Source organism: Typopeltis vanoorti, chromosome 11 (genome assembly GCF_054136105.1).
Source record: "Typopeltis vanoorti isolate ZY-2024b chromosome 11, IOZ_Tvanoo_1.0, whole genome shotgun sequence".
Classification (NCBI taxonomy): domain Eukaryota; kingdom Metazoa; phylum Arthropoda; class Arachnida; order Uropygi; family Thelyphonidae; genus Typopeltis; species Typopeltis vanoorti.
In genome coordinates this window covers 137,349,841-137,368,910 of record NC_143559.1, presented here as the reverse complement: position 1 = coordinate 137,368,910, position 19,070 = coordinate 137,349,841, and the positions used below count along the sequence as shown (strand labels likewise).

The 19,070-nt window shown below is 35.9% G+C and overlaps 1 protein-coding gene across 1 annotated transcript in view; it reads left to right on the top strand.

Annotated features, from left to right (window-relative positions):
* The first annotated feature begins 10,974 nt into the window (after positions 1-10,974).
* Positions 10,975-19,070, top strand: part of LOC150102100 (uncharacterized) — a 116,685-nt gene continuing 108,589 nt past the window's right edge. The window contains exon 1 of the mRNA XM_090399973.1: positions 10,975-11,086. Coding sequence (XP_090256099.1) covers positions 11,017-11,086 — 70 coding nt within the window. The 5' untranslated portion in view covers positions 10,975-11,016. The remainder of the gene's footprint in view (positions 11,087-19,070) is intronic.

Sequence of the window (19,070 nt, the reverse complement as noted above, 5' to 3'; positions counted from 1 at the left end):
TGATATACTCTTGCAAAGTGCTCGCTCAGTAATTCCACAATATCGGCTGATTCGGTTACCTCCCTACCCTCAGCATTTTTTAAGATCATTCTACCATGAGCATTTTTCCTTTTACTTGCAACATATTGAAAAAACTGTTTTGGATTCTCTTTAGCCTGCCTGGCCAATTTCCTTTCGTAATCTGCTTTTGCTTTTCTTACCACTCTTGTTACCATCCTGGCTGAGCTTTATACTGTTCCTGCACCTGATGGTCACCCTTCTCCTTAAATTTCCTCCACAATTGTTTCTTTTTTTGCAGCTCAAGCTTAATAGTGTTATTCATCCATTTAACCCCTAATTGATTTATTATTCGGACTCTTGGTATACAGTCAACCATTGCCTCCTGCAAACAGTTCTTAACCACCTCCCATGCACTATCAACATCCAGCCCTTGCAGTTTTACATGCCATGGCATTGAGCCAAGCACACACCTAAGCTTGTCATACTTACCAGCCCGGTAATTCCACATGTACCCTGTCTTAATTGTAATTTCGACTCCTTTAGTCACCTCCCAAGTCATGACTTTATGGTCCCTCTCACCAATTGGTGGCAACATGGTCATGTTCATTACAGCCACAATCTCGGTTGCAATTACTAGGTCCAGCACTCTCTGCCCTCTGGTATTTTCAAATACATGTTGCATTAGATAGTTGTCCCTTAATAACCACATAAAATCCAATTCCTTCCTCCCATGTGCCCTCTCCTCTTTCCAGTCAATGTTACCATAATTGAAATCACCCATAATAATTACCCTCCTTCCACTCATTTCTTCTATTTGCTTATGCATACTATCCCCACCATCCACTCCATCACCCGGTCTATAGCAGCACCCAATTGTATATTTTGTTCTGCTGGATTGTATCTCACACCAAACAGCCTCAAATGTGCTTTTTTCCCCATCATGCAGTTTAACTTCTATACTCCTTGGCTGAAGATCATCAGCTATCATCAATAACACTCCTCCAACCCTTTTTATTCACCCTGTCACTCCTGAACACGCTATACCCGTCGCATTCAATCCCACTAGCTTTATCATCTTCTGTCAGTCTGTTTCACTACTACTAACAACCTGTGGCCTGGTAGTGCCAACCAAGGCCAAAAACTCTTCCTTCTTGTTCTTAATACTCCTGGCATTAGTGTACATGAATCGCAGAAGCCCATTTGTCCCATCCTTACTTTGATGCCTTATACTAACTATCCCATTCTGATTTGTTGTCCGTCGTACTCGCTCGGGCATAATATACTCATTCATACACTTAACTGCCCCCCTAAAGTCAGCATAACTACTCCCCCCCTCTTAATAAATCTAGTTTCCCTGAGTCTGTACATCCACTTCCACATCATTCATCAACACTCTTTCAAGTCTCCGTACACCAACTCCATTCAAATGCAATCCATCCATCTTATATAAGTCCTTTCGCCCATCGAACTCATTCCACACCACTCTCCATGCATAACCCACGCATAAAGTCATTGGCAATTATGGCCCTCCTTCTAATCTGTTTAGATTTGTTTTATCTTGTGGTGCACACGTGTTACGGAATCTTTTCCTAGCGTTCATGATGTCATCAGGCAAACGATCTGGCTTGCGGGCAGATTTGTAGGAGGAAGCTACCTTTATAGCAGAATTAATTTGTTGTGTGAGATTTTTCACTGCAGTTTCTACTTCTTTTGTACGTATGTGAGGAACAGGTCCAATATAATCCTTCAGTGCTGTTGACAGTCTTTCCCATGCTATGTAGGAGTGAGAAGGAGGAGACAGGTATTCTTGTTTTCCCAGCTGTAGTAGAATTGGGTTGTGATCGGATGATAGTTCATCCATGGATATAATGCTGTATTGAAGTTTGATATCCTGCAGGATAGCTATATCCAGGATGTCAGTAGTACCAAACGTACTGAGATAAGTTGGTTCAGTGGGACCTGCCACAACAGCATTGCTTGATCCTAAGTAATTGGAAAGGATGCAACCATTCTTGTTGGTGGTTGAGGAATTCCATGCAGGGTGCTTGGAGTTCAGATCCCCGGCTATAATGGTCGGCTCTCTGACGTATAAGATGGCATTTAGAGATTTTTGGGGAGGGTTGTAAGCTGAGTAGATTTTCAGTTTGCCAGTGGAGCTGGTGACTACTTCCACGCCAATGATCTCAAGGTGAGTTGTTGAAGGGTTGCTCACAGAGTGGTGCTTAATATAGTTTTTAATGAAGATGGCAGTGCCGCCGCCTCTGTAGAGTAACCTGTCATTTCTGTATAGGCGATAACCCCTTATTTTAGGATTGTCTATGAGTTTCACTGATTAATATAACATCTGGTTGATACCTATATGTGAAATCTTGGAGTTCCAGAATTTTGTTTTTGAGGCCATTTGCATTCCAAGCAACTATCTGAAGAGATGCTGGAGTGAGTTTGTTATTATTCATTTATGAGAGCTGTGAGGATGACCTTCGTTTCACGAAGAAATCTTTTAGTGGCGGTTTCAGTAGGGTTTGATAGGCTGGAATTTTGTAGCATGTTTTCTAGTGAGGCCGTAATAACAGCTGTTAGGTTTTTAGGTGCTGCTGGTTGATTTTGTTCTGGAATTGGTCTAATTGTACGGGTCACATCGGCATAACTTCTTGTTTGCTTTTGGGTGTCTCTATTATTGGAAGTCTCCGACTGTCGACGCTGAGTCTCCGGTTTTGATGCCTGGGCCTCTGGTGTTCTTATACTGTAGGAGGAGGGCTGCCTCCATTCGTCTGTTCTTTGGGTGCTGAGTACATTCTTTGTAGTTCACAGGATGGGGGCCACTGCAGTTAGCACATTTGGCCGACTGTTTTTAAGCTTTAGGTATCCTTGTATATTTTATGAATCTCAACAAGGACTAATGGCATGGGAGTCTTGTCTGCTTTGTACATTCTGCTGACCTTGACTGGAGGCAGATCCTGAGAATTTAGGTCAGCAGCTATTTCTGTTGTGTCAATATCTTCACATACACCACGAAGGACCACTTTTAAGTTTTTTTCGGAGCTGAGCGCAAAGGTATGATACTGGATGATTTTCTGTCGCCCAGTTCTTTGGGCAACCTTCTATAGTCTGTCACTGTTGCTGGCTGGATCTTTGTGCCATCATCCATGTTTTTGGCCTTAATGAAGCCAATATGCAGATTGGACATTGTGGATCTTAAAGTTTCCCACTTCTACTTTTCTCTAGGATGATCGGAGGCACCTTTTCTTTGGGAGAAATAGCGGCATCCGAACCCTGAGAATCCTGTTCCATTTCAGTATTGTCATTGTGCAGTTCTTCTGTTGTTTTTCGCTTTTTGCGTGCGCGCACTTCTACAAAGTCTGAAGGAGTAGAAGGCACCGAATCTAAATAATCTTCAGCGACAACGTCTGAGACACATTCGGGAGGAAACGTGTCATACGATTTCACTTTTCCCGGCCAATTATCACTCAGTAGCTTTCCTAGTCTGAGGAATTCCATGTATACGTCCTCGAATTTGGTCTCATTCAGACGTTTTGCCATTACAATAATATAAAATGTGTTATGACACAGATGGAGAAAGAGTAGCGATTTCTCAGGTGTCCTGAGCAGGTAATGATAAACCTGTGGACTTGTGAGGGTCCACTAGTAAATCCCATAGACACTCTTAGGTGTCTATCAGCAGTAAAATGTCACTATAAGAAACAATGGCGATACTAGCGGCAGTAGACCTAGCGTATCGCCCTTATAATTACAAATGACTTATCTGGATAAAGCACTATGGAAAATAAAGTGACTCTTTATGGTAGCAAGCAATTAACTACTATTACTAATGAAAAAGAATAAATAAATCGCTAAAAACATATCAGTCAAATTCACAATTCATCAATAATACACGACACGACACGAAACTCTAACACACGAGCCGCCATCTTTTATCTGCCGTTTTACACCAAGATTTCTTATAAGAACTGAGCGATGGACTCAGTCCTTGACTCTTTATCCCGTCATATAAATAAAGAAAATCTGTGTGGATGGGGTGTTATTGAGCTAAAAAGCTGTAGTCATAGCTGGGTAACGGCAATAGCCGAGCCTCAGTTGAAACTTCACTGGCTACAGCATTGCCATTTGTTTACCCCGGAAGTCCTAAAAAGGACTTATTCAACTCATTATTCTACCAAGATTTTAGTAATACAACGCTTATAAGTATTTTACCAGAATAAGTTACCATAAGGTGTTTTAACCTTATTAAATAAAAATCTCAGGAGAAGACATAAATGTAGAAAGTATTTTACCTTGGGTATAATAAATGTTAAAGATACCAAGCTATTTTATACCTGGATTTTACTCCATATCCCAAGTAAGCAAATAGACAAATAAGTCAAGTTTGCGCCTGCAAGTGTTGCAAGTCAAGCTGCACGTAGTGCAAGACCAAGGCAAATCATGTTAAAAGTAAAATAAGCTCTGATTACTAATCTTAATATTTACTCTTAATGCAAAGCACATCTAATGGAGAAGATGTATGATGCTTTGTATTAAAGGCAAGGAGACACTACCCAGACCGGTTTCGACCTTATGAATAAGTAAAGCCGCCTATAAAAATTCGGACGATCCCTATGCCACTCAATTGTGGGCGAAAGACCGTCCATCTCAGCATTAGCTCCACTCAGTAATGGCCTTCCACCCACCACCACCGAGCAGAACCGCTCATATTCCGAAGAAAAGCATTCACCTATAAAGCATTCACCCCTCACCGGGACGTGCCGGAAAACACTTTCCCCAGAGACTCAAATTGCTTCCTTAAGGCAAAAACCTTAAGAGAGCGAACTCATAATTGTCCACCACCGGTTTCGACCTTTATTCAGGTCTCATCAGTGGGAACCACGCTAGAAATACCAATATTTTAGTAATACAGAGCTAATAAGTATTTTACCAGAACAAGTTACCATAAGGTGTTTTAACCTTATTAAATAAAAATCTCAGGAGGAGATATAAATGTAGAAAGTATTTTACCTTGGGTGTAATAAATGTTAAAGATACCAAGCTATTTTAAACCTGGATTTTACTTCATATCCCAAGTAAGCAAACAGACAAACAAGTCAAGTTTGCGCCTGCAAGTGTTGCAAGTCTAGCTGACCCTACACGTAGTGCAAGACCAAGGCAACTCATGGTAAACGTAGAATAAGCTCTGATCACTAATCTTAATATTTACCCATAATGTAAAGCACATCTCCTGGAGTAGATGTATGATACTTTGTATTAAAGGCAAGGGGCCACTACCCAGACCGGTTTCGACATTTATTGAGGTCTCGGCCCCTTGCCTTTAATACAAAGCATCATACATCTCCTCCAAGAGATGTGCTTCGCATTAAGGGTAAATATTAAGATTAGTGATCAGAGCTTATTCTACTTTTACCATGAGTTGCCTTGGTCTTCCACTACGTGCAGTGTCAGCTAGACTTGCAACACTTGCAGGCGCAAACTTGACTTGTTTGTCTGTTTACTTACTTGGAATATGGAGTAAAACCAGGTTTAAAATAGCTTGGTATCTTTAACATTTATTATACCTAAGGTAAAATGCTTTCTACATATATATATATATATATATATATATATATATATATGTCATCTCATCTTCCTTTTACCCTCTTTTGCCTTGCGGAGCCGAGAGTTAATTAGACATCGGACCTCAAACCGTTCATAGGATAAGGTGGTCAGCCCTATGTTTTGGTGTATCCTATGTTCTGTAGTGTTGAGTTCTCATGGCCGGTTTGCTTGCTTTGTGGATTGAAAACCCCCCAAGATAAACTGTGGAAAAAACCCTACTGTCCATGCCCAAGACCGGCTAACTTGGCTATGGCTGAGGAAGATCCTTTAGCTCCTCACGTCACTGAAGGGAATCGAACCTAGAACAATACCTCCCCAGGCATATGGTTGTGAAGCGCACAGCCATTAGGCTAACCGCGCATATATATATATATATATATATATATATATATATATATATATATATATATATATATATATATATATATATATATATATATATATAAGTTTTGGAGACTGAGTGGGCAGTTTAATCTCCACTGGTACCCAATCAGAGATAGCTGTACCAAGGCTATCACTAATTAAGCGGCACGCAGTGAAGAGAATGTCTTAACAAGTGCCGCCATCGCGTGGTCCCTAACCCTAACAATATATTTAATGTCTGAAATGATGTGGGTTCTTTGTTGAAATATTAAGTTTATGGGACGAAAAACCCGAGTTTCAGGGAGAAAAATCGCGCTTGCCCGTGCTAGAGATCGACTAACTCGGGAATCGTTCGAAAAAAGGCTTAGAAAAAATTCCTCTAGTCGCCGACTAGATTCGAAAGCAAGTCTTTCTTCGTGCAGTCAAGCTCTATGGTGTGCAAGGATTACATCTACTGAGCTGTTCTGTATAATGAAACATTATCCATAACAATATATAGTCTGTGTTTAAATTTTAAGTCGACAGTTAGAAGTGATAGAAGAGATAGGAAGATTGCTTGATGCAAAATCAAATGTAAGACAAGGGTACACAACATTTCGATTTTTATTCATCATCTGTATGGATCGTACAGATGAAACGTTATGAAAGAATTTGGTATGTCTAGGTAAGGATTCTTTAACTAAATCGAATAACTTCTGCATTAAATTTGATACAAGAAATACCAAAAACTATGAAAACGGACAGGAATAGTGAAAACTTGAATTACATTCGCAATCTATAAAATAAAACAAAACCTTTAGAACAGTAAGAGAACTTACAGAACAAGTAAAATATTTCAGCTATTTTGGCCCAATTTTTTTAGTAAATATGGCAATTCACATATGGAAATAGAAAACAGAATAAGCAAAGCTTGTGTGGTGGGAACCCAAACGAATAAGTTCTTGTGGAATAAGATTAGTCAAAACACTAACCTAGCAGTATACAAGACAGTGTTCCAACCAGTTTTAAGTTATGGATCTGAGAATTGGGTTAGAAGTGAAACAGTTCATTGAAGACTAGAGTTGTAAGTCAACAGAATAAATTTACTTTAGTTTCCTCAGAAAGCTCATATCTGAGATGTCTGAGGAAATAAGTGTCCTCCCGCGATAAGTCTTCGGACTCCTTCGAGGTGTCACGAATAATAATAATAATAATAATAATAATAATAATAATAATAATAATAATAATAATAATAATAATAATAATAATCAAATGAAGTTAATTAAAGTGTGAAGAGCTAATCTGGGATGATATGGTGACTTAAACAGAATTAAAAAGGAAAGGTTAGCTAAATTGTATGTGTGATGCGAAGACGGCAAGAGAAAGGAGAAAAAGGGGGAGAATTACGAAGGAGAAGCTCTTTCCGCTGTATTGCACTCCTAAGAGAAACATGACAGAAAATGATCATTATGTTTCTCAAGCAGAAAATGTAATCTAATTCTGGATTCTAGGTAACTAGAGTAAATAGCATGTTCATGTATATATATATATATATACATATATATATATATATATATATATATATATATATATATATATATATATATATATATATATATATATATAGTTTTATGAAAAAAAATTAACACCTAAAGTTTGGAAACGTTATGTGGATGATGTCTTCATTGTTTGGAGCCATGGACATGAATCCCTTATGGTTTTCCTCGAACATCTCAATAGCCGACATCAAAGTATTAAGTTTACTGCTGAGCTTGAAACGGATAATTCTTTGCCTTTTCTTGATGTCAAACTGACTCGCTCTTCTGCTGGTAAACTAAAAATATCGATATATAGAAAACCCACACATACCAACAGATATCTGCACAGTCAATCCCATCATTTCCCTCCTCATAAGCTTGGAATAATTTCCACCTTGGGACATAGAGCCCGTTCTCTTCTTGATGATCCAAATGAACTGCTTACAGAAATAAACCATCTGAAAACTTCTTTCGAAGTTAATGGATATTCCAAGAAAATCATTAACAAATTCCTTCTTAATCCTACCAGACATCACTCAGAAGAAACAAATAGATTCAAAAGCAATATATCTATTCCTTACATAAGTACTGTTTCACATAAATTAGCAAAAGTTCTAAAAAAATACAATATCAGAACCTTGTTCACTCCACTTCCAAAGATCCGTTCCTTAATTAGCCACCCAAAACCTTGTCATCATCAACTCAAATACCCTGGCGTATATAAAATATTATGTGACTGCGATATTCCTTATTTCGGGCAGACAGACAAATCTGTCGAAATGCGTATGGAAGAACACATGAGAGACATTACTTACAAGAGACAGCGAGCAAGTGCATTATCAAGTCATATCCTCTTCTCGGCTAATCCTAATGATGATAACCAAAGTCACAAAGTCTACTGGAAAAATCTACAAACATCTTCCGTTGCTGTGACGAAATAGAGAGAAAAATTGTGGAATCGAGAGAAATCATCTTCAATCCTGGTTCATCTAAATAACAACTTAAGCTACAACCTCCCGGATAGTCATTCAGCTGTAATCATGTGCTGGCGTTCACGTGATGCAGCAAGCACGCACTCTCCCAACAATGCAACAAATGAAAGAACAGCTTCAAATACAACTACAACGTTTTAATGCTAATTATGTATAAAGACTGTCTGTGTTGTTCATAGTCTTTTAACCCTCAATGTTTAGTGTTTTTTCTTTTATAATGTCACCTGAAGAAGGCTGTTACAGGCCAAAACTAGTAGTGTGTTTATATTAAAACCTTTTTAATTAAATCTCGGTTCTAGTCATTCAATTTTTTTCATAAAACTATGTATGTTAACCGAGTCAATGATCATTCTGTCATATATATATATATATATATATATATATATATATATATATATATATATATATATATATATATACATATATATATATATATATATATATATATATATGTATATATATATATATATATATTTATAAAAATAAATTTAACTGACTAGAACCCGAGAAAGTATAACAAAAAAAAAAAAAAAAAAAAAAAAAAAAAAAAAAAAAATTTTTTTAAATATTAAATATTAAATATTAAAGGTTTTTGTTATACTTTCTCGGGTTCTAGTCAGTTAAATTTATTTTTATAAATGTATACATCCCGAGTAAATCCTAATTTCAACAATATATATATATATATATATATATATATGTATATATATATATATATATATATATATATAGAGAGAGAGAGAGAGAGAGAGAGAGACTAACATTCAATATGCTTTATGGTCTACTCATTAAAATATTAAATTTTTCGCGAGAAAAGAAAAAGAATTATCGAGTCAATTTTCGATGCATGGTATTCGCCATGATAATTATTCATTATTCCATGTTGGCGGATTACATGTTCTCTCTCTCTCTCTCTCACCCTCACACACAAATACAGCACATGGCAACAAACGATGCGAGTCCAAAATATGTTCAGCTACAAAAGTGACTTCTCAGTAGTACTGTATTCCAACAGAAAGAATTCCTTGCTAAAATAGGACAAAAATAAAAGCTAAGCTTGATAGCCGTGCTAATTAGGTGGCAATGGAAATAGTAGTATTAATGTTAATTTTACTTATGAAAACGTTCATATAAGTACAGAAAAAAAAGCTTATACTTTTCATTCATTTAGAATTTATAAATATACTATGGGACTCCTCCCCCCTGACGCCTACGGCGCTCAATCCCCGTGTTCCGGACTGGTTGGCCTGTTCTCCTTGAATTCCGATGACTCGAATTTTGAAGACTCGGCACTCAGGGTAGCCCCTGAGTTTCAAAACGTTTCAAACAACTTGACAAAAACGTTACAAAAAACGTTACACAAAAAAGTTACAGCCTACATCCGTTTCAAGCGACGTCACATCCATTTCCAATTTCAGCTTATCATTTTATAGTATAGAGTAGACGTATTAAAATAAATATGATAAATATTCATATCGTTGTATACATAAGCAGCAAAACAGTTGCTGCCTTCGAAATTTAAAAGTGTCGAAAGTATCGAAGGCAACCAGTCATTGAAAGTTGGATTATTCACGTAAGCCAGTGTTTCTCAACGTTGCGCATTTTGAATATTTGGGGGGGGGGGGGGCAATTAGAAAATTTATATGTACATATTTATACATATATTATACTTTTACAGAATTTGGCTGCCTATTATGCTAGAAGGGGAGCATTGAAACCTTGAGGTGGGGCATGATCCAAAAAGGTTGAGAAACACTGACGTAAGCCCTTCGGTCACTTTCAAAAGTTACGTTAAAATGATATTTAACAAGAAAATAACCGTATTCTCGATGAATTATGAAAACGAATTCATCGAAAATTACCAGTGAATTGTCGTTTCGATTGATTGCTTTTTTTTTTTGCAGGGGGGAGAGTGAATTGTCTTTCAAGAAACTGTCTCTCGATAAATGGATTTTTCCATGATTTTTTCAGGAACCACTGCATCGACAAATTCAATAATTTACTCATAAGCACCTCAAGATCTAACGGAAGATTCGTTTCATTTTCGGCAAGTAATCCGTCACTTAATTGAAAAGCATTTCGAAATCCTGTTAGGCGTGTGTGTTACGCCTCAGGATTTTCAGTTTAATTTAATGAAAACGACAAACAGAAGTTAGCAACACAAAACGTATTAAAACAATTAAAAAAAAAGGTAATAAAGAAACATAATAACATTTTGTATTTCCATAACCAAATCGTATTTAATTTGTATGGAATTTGCTTCCGAACCTTGCTTTCAACCATCCGTTATACAAAGTTGAAACAATTCTATTCAGTTGGCGTCCGAAATTTCTCTCCCCCGCCCTTAACTCACTTCTCTCTGACCACAGGACGGAGGGGGAGGGGGGGGGGAGATAGGGCTCTCGTTTCAACTCTCCACTACCCGGCTGTAGTATCGAGTTTCTACATCACTTTATTTCGGTCGCTCTTTCCAAGAGTTGTGTCTGCCGAAAGGAAACCATCGTGTTGCAAGTGAGGATAAACAATTCCTGGAAACAGTAATGGCCAAATACCACCGAATCCTTCTTGCGTTTCTTGTCTGTCTGCTGGCATTCCAATGTTGCGCCTACCGTAAGTGATTATTTATGTTCCAAACCGATTAATTAACTGTCAATAGCAGAAAATAGAAAATTCGCCTATTTTCGGAAATATTCACGTGTTCTAGAAGTAACTTTTTTTTTTTTTTTTTTTTGTAATCTTCAGTATTCCAACTCCATATATCTGACCATACTGAATATTCTTTTGGATTCGGAAAAGGGGGAATACAGAATATATATTTTTTCGCCATCTTGAGGACGCGTTTCTCCCTTTTACTGAAACAGTTTTCGTTTTGACTTATCTTTCTGTGAAATAAATGTCGCTATAAACCCGTCTACTTTGGAATTGTAAGTGCCAGTCAATAAACTGTGAAATTTGTAATTCTCCCGAAATGAAGCTTCTTTCGAAGCAACCCAACAACAACAACGCATTTAAGCAATAAATAAAGTATGTTTGTAGCATAGTGAGAAAATAGAACTTGATAAATTCAAATGACGAAGAATGAGAATTAAAGCATTTAATTTAAAACTAATTAATTAAAGAGATGATGAATACATTATATTCACATTTATAGCCAGACAAACCAAGAATGAAGAATTCCGATTTGTCACATGCTGTTAAGATGGTTATTCCATATTGCCAAATTTACCCATCTATTTATCTATTAATCTGTTTTGATGATGGTATTAAACAGATTAATCAGTTTAATACCATCATTCATGGCCAAACTCTTTTCAGTAAGCCTTATAGCTTGTCATACTCTGTTGTTAACTTTCTGGCAAAAGTTCGTTGGAAATAAATCATTATAATCATCGCCATCATCACGCTTTTCAAGGATTTAGGCGTAGAGTGGCCTCTTCGCCTTAGAAGTCATCTTTGAATCTTTAAAGAGGACGTCTTAGTTTTCTTTTTCCTAATGGCTTGTACTTTAAGGCTTGTTTTTGGTAATCTTTCTGTTTTCATTCTTTCAACGTGTTCCATCCGTTTATGTTTATATTTTTTAATTTTTTCTAATACTGATGCCTGGTTTATTTCTTTCATAATTTCTTCATTTCTTTTGTGATTGAATAGAGTATACTTTGCAGTCTTTCTCATAAACTTTATTTCAGCTGTTAAACTTTGTTTATTTGTTTTATTGTCCAGAATTCACATAAGATTGTGTAGCGCCGGTAGTGCCGCCGGTAGAGCAAAACTTCAAGCTATGCTTTATTCATACTTTACTAAAATATCAAAATCAAATAGTGATACATGATTTAGGTATCGATTCTTTTTCCTTATCCCTCACACACCACACTATTTTACTATTTAACTGTTGGTTCTTTTTTGTTCCTTACCTAAATAATTTGAATTTACCGCTAAATTCAGTTAAGATAAATATTTTAAAACGTTAACATTTTAAAATATTAAATTTCGGTATTTTATAACTTTTTTTTGTAAATGAATTATAACAGAGAATTTTCAAATTAATTAAAAAAGAAAATAAAAAAGCCCTATTAATTTACCTGAAAGACATTTTTATTTTGTTTAATGTCAATTAGAAATATTTTAGTTTATGAAATAAGGGGCGGACTTGTAAACTTTGCCTAGGGCGCAAAATAACCTAGCACCGACATGCTGGTAGGGCTAACTAACGAATTGTATACTTTTTAATCTGGTTTGTTTTTGAACAAGGTTAGGTTTAAATATGGAGTTAATTACACCTGTTAAATAAAAATGGGAATCCTTTAAAGACTTTTATTCCTCAAAGGGGAGCAGGCAGAGCTCCTTTGACCCTATTTCAAAATTCATTGCAAAAAAAAAAAACCAGCAGAATGCGGGCTCGAATCCTGCCTTGGATATGGATGTTTGCGATTGTCTTTAGGGAGAAGATGAATGTCATCGCCTCATGCGAGACCACATCCCCGCTTACGGGAGGCCTGAGTGGCTTGAAAAGGTTCCATGTTTGGTCTCTAACGCAAGGTTTCCAACTATGTTAAAAATAATAAATAAATGAAAAATACAAAAATATCCCTAGCCCACCCAAGGTACAAAATGCACTACAAGTTGACAAAATAACCTTTCGTGGGGGGGGGGGGGGGGGGGGGGCAATATAAAAAAAATATGTTCATCCTTGCGGACAATATAAAAAGAAATCTTTTCATTTTAAAATGAATATATCATTGCACAATTTAAGATAAAAACTGTATAATATGTACTTTCTGTAAATTACAAAACCAACATAGTTTTAAAATTAAAGCTAGTTAGTGAAGTATGTTAGCAATTCGATGAGAGAGCACCGCTGTTTTTTGTCCTGAGCCGGTGCTTGGGTCAAATTTAATTTGGTTGTAATTATGGTTGAAGTACCAGAACTTGTGAAACCAATGTATTATGAGTTTTAATTGCGCGTATTCTTCGGTCAGTTTGGCTGTTTTTTCAGGATAAAAACATTCAAAGTTGTTAAGTTTGGTGCATAAAGGTCTAAAGGTTAATATATTATGGTAACGAAGGTTGAATAAAATCACTTAGTGTGCAATAGCGTGTGTAATAACATGCAGGTCGCTTATTATGTCTATATACTAGTGCTAGAAGTATCAGAAACAAAGGGATAGAGTTTGTTGCCTTGGTCTATATGTTGGAACCTCAAATTGTAGGCATTAGTACGACCTGGCTATCGGAGTCAGGCATACTAACTAGTATTGAGTGTAAAGGATACACTATTTTTAGGAAGGATAGAGAGGAAAGGAGAGGAGGGGGAGCGTGTTGCTAATGATATCGGATGACTTGAATCCAGTTAGAGTTGAGACCTATGACTGTAATAGTACTACTAACAGTATTTCAGTGGCAGTGAGTTTCAAGCCATCTGTGTGATGTGGAATCTAACAAGGTCAATTACATAGTGGGATGTTGTTACGTCCGCTTCGCAACCATATGCCTGGGAAAGGAGTGTCCTGAGTTCGATTCCCGTCGCCGACCTGAGGAGCTTAAGGATCTTTCTCAGACATCTGGGGGGTTTTCCTCCCGCAAGCAGGCAAACTGGTCACGTGAACCAGTGGCGTAGCTAGAGCTTTTGCCGCCTGGGGCGATCCCTGAGTTTGTCGCCCCTCTCAATACACACGAAAAATATTACAAAAAGTCAAAACGACGTAGGGAAAGAAATTAAAACACTGTATTTATGTTTATTTTAGTTGTAAGTATAATTGTTGAAAAATAATTATTAATTAAGTAATAAAATTACTAAGTTAACAAATAGAAGAATCGTCGAAAAATAAAATTGTGTCTCACGTGAAAAGTGTCACCCGGGTTGGATCTCCCCCCTCCGCACACCCCCTAGCTACACCACTGCCGTGAACACATACGGATTACAGTCACGAATACCAGTGTTTCTCAAAATACCCTTCGAACAGTGTTTCTCAAACTTCAGATATCCGTGTACCCCATCTTAAATTTTCATTATTACTAAGTACCCCTTATCAAAATAATAATAATAATAAACAAATAAAAAGTATATTTCATAAGACTATTACTTTTTTATAAAATCTTTATCAAGTAGCTTTATTTTTATCCTCCTACATGTTTCGCCAATCTGTTTCTATTGGCATCCTCAGGGAATACAAATCAGTAAGCACAAAATGAAGGTTACAGACTAGGTTATAACCTAGTCTGTTTGAAACAATTTTATAAAACTAGACAAGCCAACTTGATTTACCAACGAACTTCATATGCTCTTCTTAGAGAAAGAATTCGCCATACGAGATTCATGCTTAGCAAAATAGACTCACAATGCTATAATTTATTCACAGATATCTCTAATAATCTTGACACTGAGACATAGCAACTATTAGACAATATGATTAACCACAGTTTTACCAAAACATTTAATCACAGCAAAAAGACACAAATTGATAAATTCAATTTACTGTATGATAATCATAACAACTGCAAACCTTCTCTACCAGATAAGCAAGTGATAATTAACCTATCTAAACACGTTTTAAGTAAACCTGAGATCTCTATCCTCAAAAAAGGTTTCAACTTTGCTTTAAAACCCACTGTCATTCCTAAAATAGAGTTCATCTGCAACTTAGAAAAAGCCTTCTCATTACTACCAGCTCCAACAGCTAATGACTTGCGATTAAAAAGCAGCATAATCCTTTCAGCTCAGTCAAGATCTCCTAACACCAACTCTAACCAAATGGAAAGAAGAACGCTTCTCAAATTAAGGAATAATAAAGATATCATCATACTCAAAGCCGACAAAGGTAATAATACAGTTATATTAAATACTTCAGATTATAAAGAAAAAATTAAAAATCTATTATCTGACAGGTCTGTATATGAAGTTCTCAGTGGAGATCCTACCACTAAAAATCATAATGACACCAATGAATTATTACGTGGAATGAATAATTGGCCTATAGAAATTATAAAAAAATTAAAATCTATGCACCCACTTACTCCTAGATTGTATGGCCTTCCAAAAATTCACAAAGAAGGTATACCATTACGTCCAATAGTTGATGGAATCTATTCTCCCACTTACCAACTATCCAAGTATCTTGCGAAGATTTTACAGCAACACATTCACGTCTCGGATACTTATATTAAAAACTCAAAACATTTTATAGATAAAATAAAAAACATCCCTATTTTTGAAGAGGATATACTAGCAAGCCTGGACATCACATCTCTGTTTACTAACATTCCAGTGGTTGAAGTCATCAACATCTTAGACAAATTGTTCCCAAGAAACATCACTACTTTGTTCAATCACTGTTTAACTTCTAACTATTTCATTTGGCAAGAAACGATCTACAAACAACTCACTGGATTAGCTATGGGTAGCCCCCTCTCACCTCCTTGTGCTGACTTATTCATGGAAGATCTAGAGAAAAAAATCTTAACCCAGATCTTTCCAAAACCGAAAATTTGTAACAGATATGTAGATGACATCTTTAGCATTTGGGATCATACAAAAGAAGAACTAATGAATTACCTCAACCAAATCAATAGTTTCCACAATACCATCAAATTCACATTAGAAATGGAAAAAGATAAAAAACTGCCATTCCTTGACATTTTAATAAAGAAACAATCCAATAATAATATCAACCTATCTGCATACAGAAAACCTACAAATACTGGACGTTACCTCCATTTCAACTCAGCTCATCACATAGCTCAGAAACTTAGCATTATCCATAGTCTCAAGAAAAGAGCTATACAGTATACGACAGACAAGGATGACCTACTAACGGAATTAACCACAATATCCAGAGAACTTTCTTTAAATGGTTACCCTAAAAGACTCTATAACAAGATTCTATTTACTGATATACCACATCGACAACGTGATGACGTCCAATACATCAGTACAATTACAATTCCCTTTGTCAACAACCTTTCCAAAAAATTAGCTAACCTTTTAAAACCATACAAGATCAGAGTGGCATTCAAACCAATCAATACTATTCGGAAATTTTTAAGATCACCGAAAGATCCTCACCCATTCTACAAATACTCTGGAGTATATAATATTCTTTGCTCATGTGGTATTAGTTACGTAGGTCAGACATCTAGAAGCTTCGAAACGAGAAAGAAAGAACACATAGGATATGTCAGAAATAACAGACAAGACATTTCAGGCCTTTCATGCCACTTTGCCTCTACTAACCATCACATTGAGTGGGATAAGAGCCTTATGCCATACATAGAAGATAACTACCATTCAAGAACCTTTAAAGAAGCAGCTACAGTCGTCCGTAAAACTGAAAACCTAAACAAGAATCAAGGTCTAATTTTACCAGAAATTTGGAAAACTTTTATCAGATCAATAAATATCAAAGAAATGAACTTTCATAACAATTACGTCATGAGTCATCACGAATAAATCACGTTAACGAGACACGCACATTGTCACGCACAATACCAATTTTTGTATGATTTAGAACCATCGGTTATAACCCAGTCTGTAACCTTCATTTTGTGCTTACTGATTTGTATTCCCTGAGGATGCCAATAGAAACAGATTGGCGAAACATGTAGGAGGATAAAAATAAAGCTACTTGATAAAGATTTTATAAAAAAGTGTAATAGTCTTATGAATAATTGTCAAGAAAAAATTCAACATAAAAAGTATATTTCATTGTAAATGTCTATTTTATTTGAATTTAGATGTACATGTAAACAAAACATTTTTTTTAATAGAACAAAATTTATAAAGATAGTATAAATTTTTAATTAATTTAAATAATTTATCATAAATGAGAGGGATACAATATCAACGTTTTCTTGTTGCTCACAGCTACTTGTATCTGCTTTATTGCTCTCTTTTGTGCATATTATAAATCCAGTCTTTAACTAATGATCCATACTTATGCATTTGAAAGCTAAAAAAAAGTACTGCATTTACTCGAATATAACTCGCATTTGCATTTTTTCCTAAAATTAAAGCAAAAAAAAAAAAAAAAACACCGTGGTGCAATATATGCGGAGATTTTCGGAAACTAAAGTTTTCAGAAAAAAATGAAAATGGGTATGACTTACCAAGGTTCCTATTCGCCATCACTACTTCCGGCCTCAAGAGCATTTTCCTTGTGTGCATCGTCAAAGTCATCTACCCAAACATCGTCATCTTCTTTCCCATTATTTCAAGCAAAAATTATCAGTAATTTACAAGACTTGAGATATGTAATGAACAATCCTTCACAAATGACTAATGAGAAGTGAAAGCATAGCGTAAAACAGACAGCAATTGTAGGCCAGTAGAGATAGAGCAGCTATGAAGACGTGCATGTGATTGGTGCAATATTAACAAAAGATCGCGCGATCCTAAGACAAAAGCAAGCCGACAATTGAGTTGGCTCTCATTTCAACAATTGAGTTGAAATGCTAATTAATTCTCTTCAATCGAATTCCATAATATAGTGAAACACATTCACTATATATTTCTTAGATTTAACACGTTCACGCCGGGGTGGCGTCAAACAGAACCATATGTTGCCATTGCAGCATATGGTTTTGCTCGAGTCTATACAGCAGTTTCTGTGGGACGAGACATGTGATTTATTAGTGCCAGTTGTTTCTAATTGCATCAATTGTTGAGAAATATATTACACAGCCTGCAAATGTCTCTGTACCTTATTCAGAGACATCATAAACACAGATTGTTTTTTGTGCGTCAGCAGTATAGTAGCTGTCGCGGAGGACGTGTTACTTACCACAAGGAGCGAGTTACTATCGCCTGGACGTTCACTTCGGGGCAATAGTAACTCGCAATTTGAGCAGGAGAATTCAGAGATAATGTAATAATATTTGAATATATATATATTCAAACGTAGAAAGGTAGAAAGTATTTTACCTTGGGTATAATAAATATTAATGATACCAAGCTATTTTAAACCTAGTTTTACTCCATTTCCCAAGTAAGCAAACAGACAAACAAGTCAAGTTTGCGCCTGCAAGTGTTGCAAGTCTAGCTGATCCTACACAAAGTGCAAGACCAAGGCAACTCATGGTAAAAGTAGAATAAGCTCTGATCACTAATCTTAATATTTACCCTTAATGCAAAGCATATCTCCTGGAGGAGATGTATGATGTTTTGTATTAAAGGTAAGGGGGCCACTACCCAGACCGTGTAGGATCAACTAGACTTCCAACATTTGCAGGCACAAACTTGATTTGTTTATGTGTATATATATATATATATATGTACCAATTATGTGTGGCAATTTTTACCTGTAATTTCCAGTTTTTCAGACTTTAATGTTTATTACTATTCTCTTCCTTTATGAATACCTGAAGAAGGCTGTTATAAGTTGAAATCGAAACTAGTTGTATTATTCTCATTAAAATCTTTAAGTTATCTTATAAAGATTTCTTATATATATATATATATATATATATATATATATATATATATATATATATATATATATATATATATATATATATATATATATATATATATATATATATAAGTTTAAATTAATTCGTTTTTGTTTCTTAATAATGATTCCATGCGTTAATGATGCACAGCGAA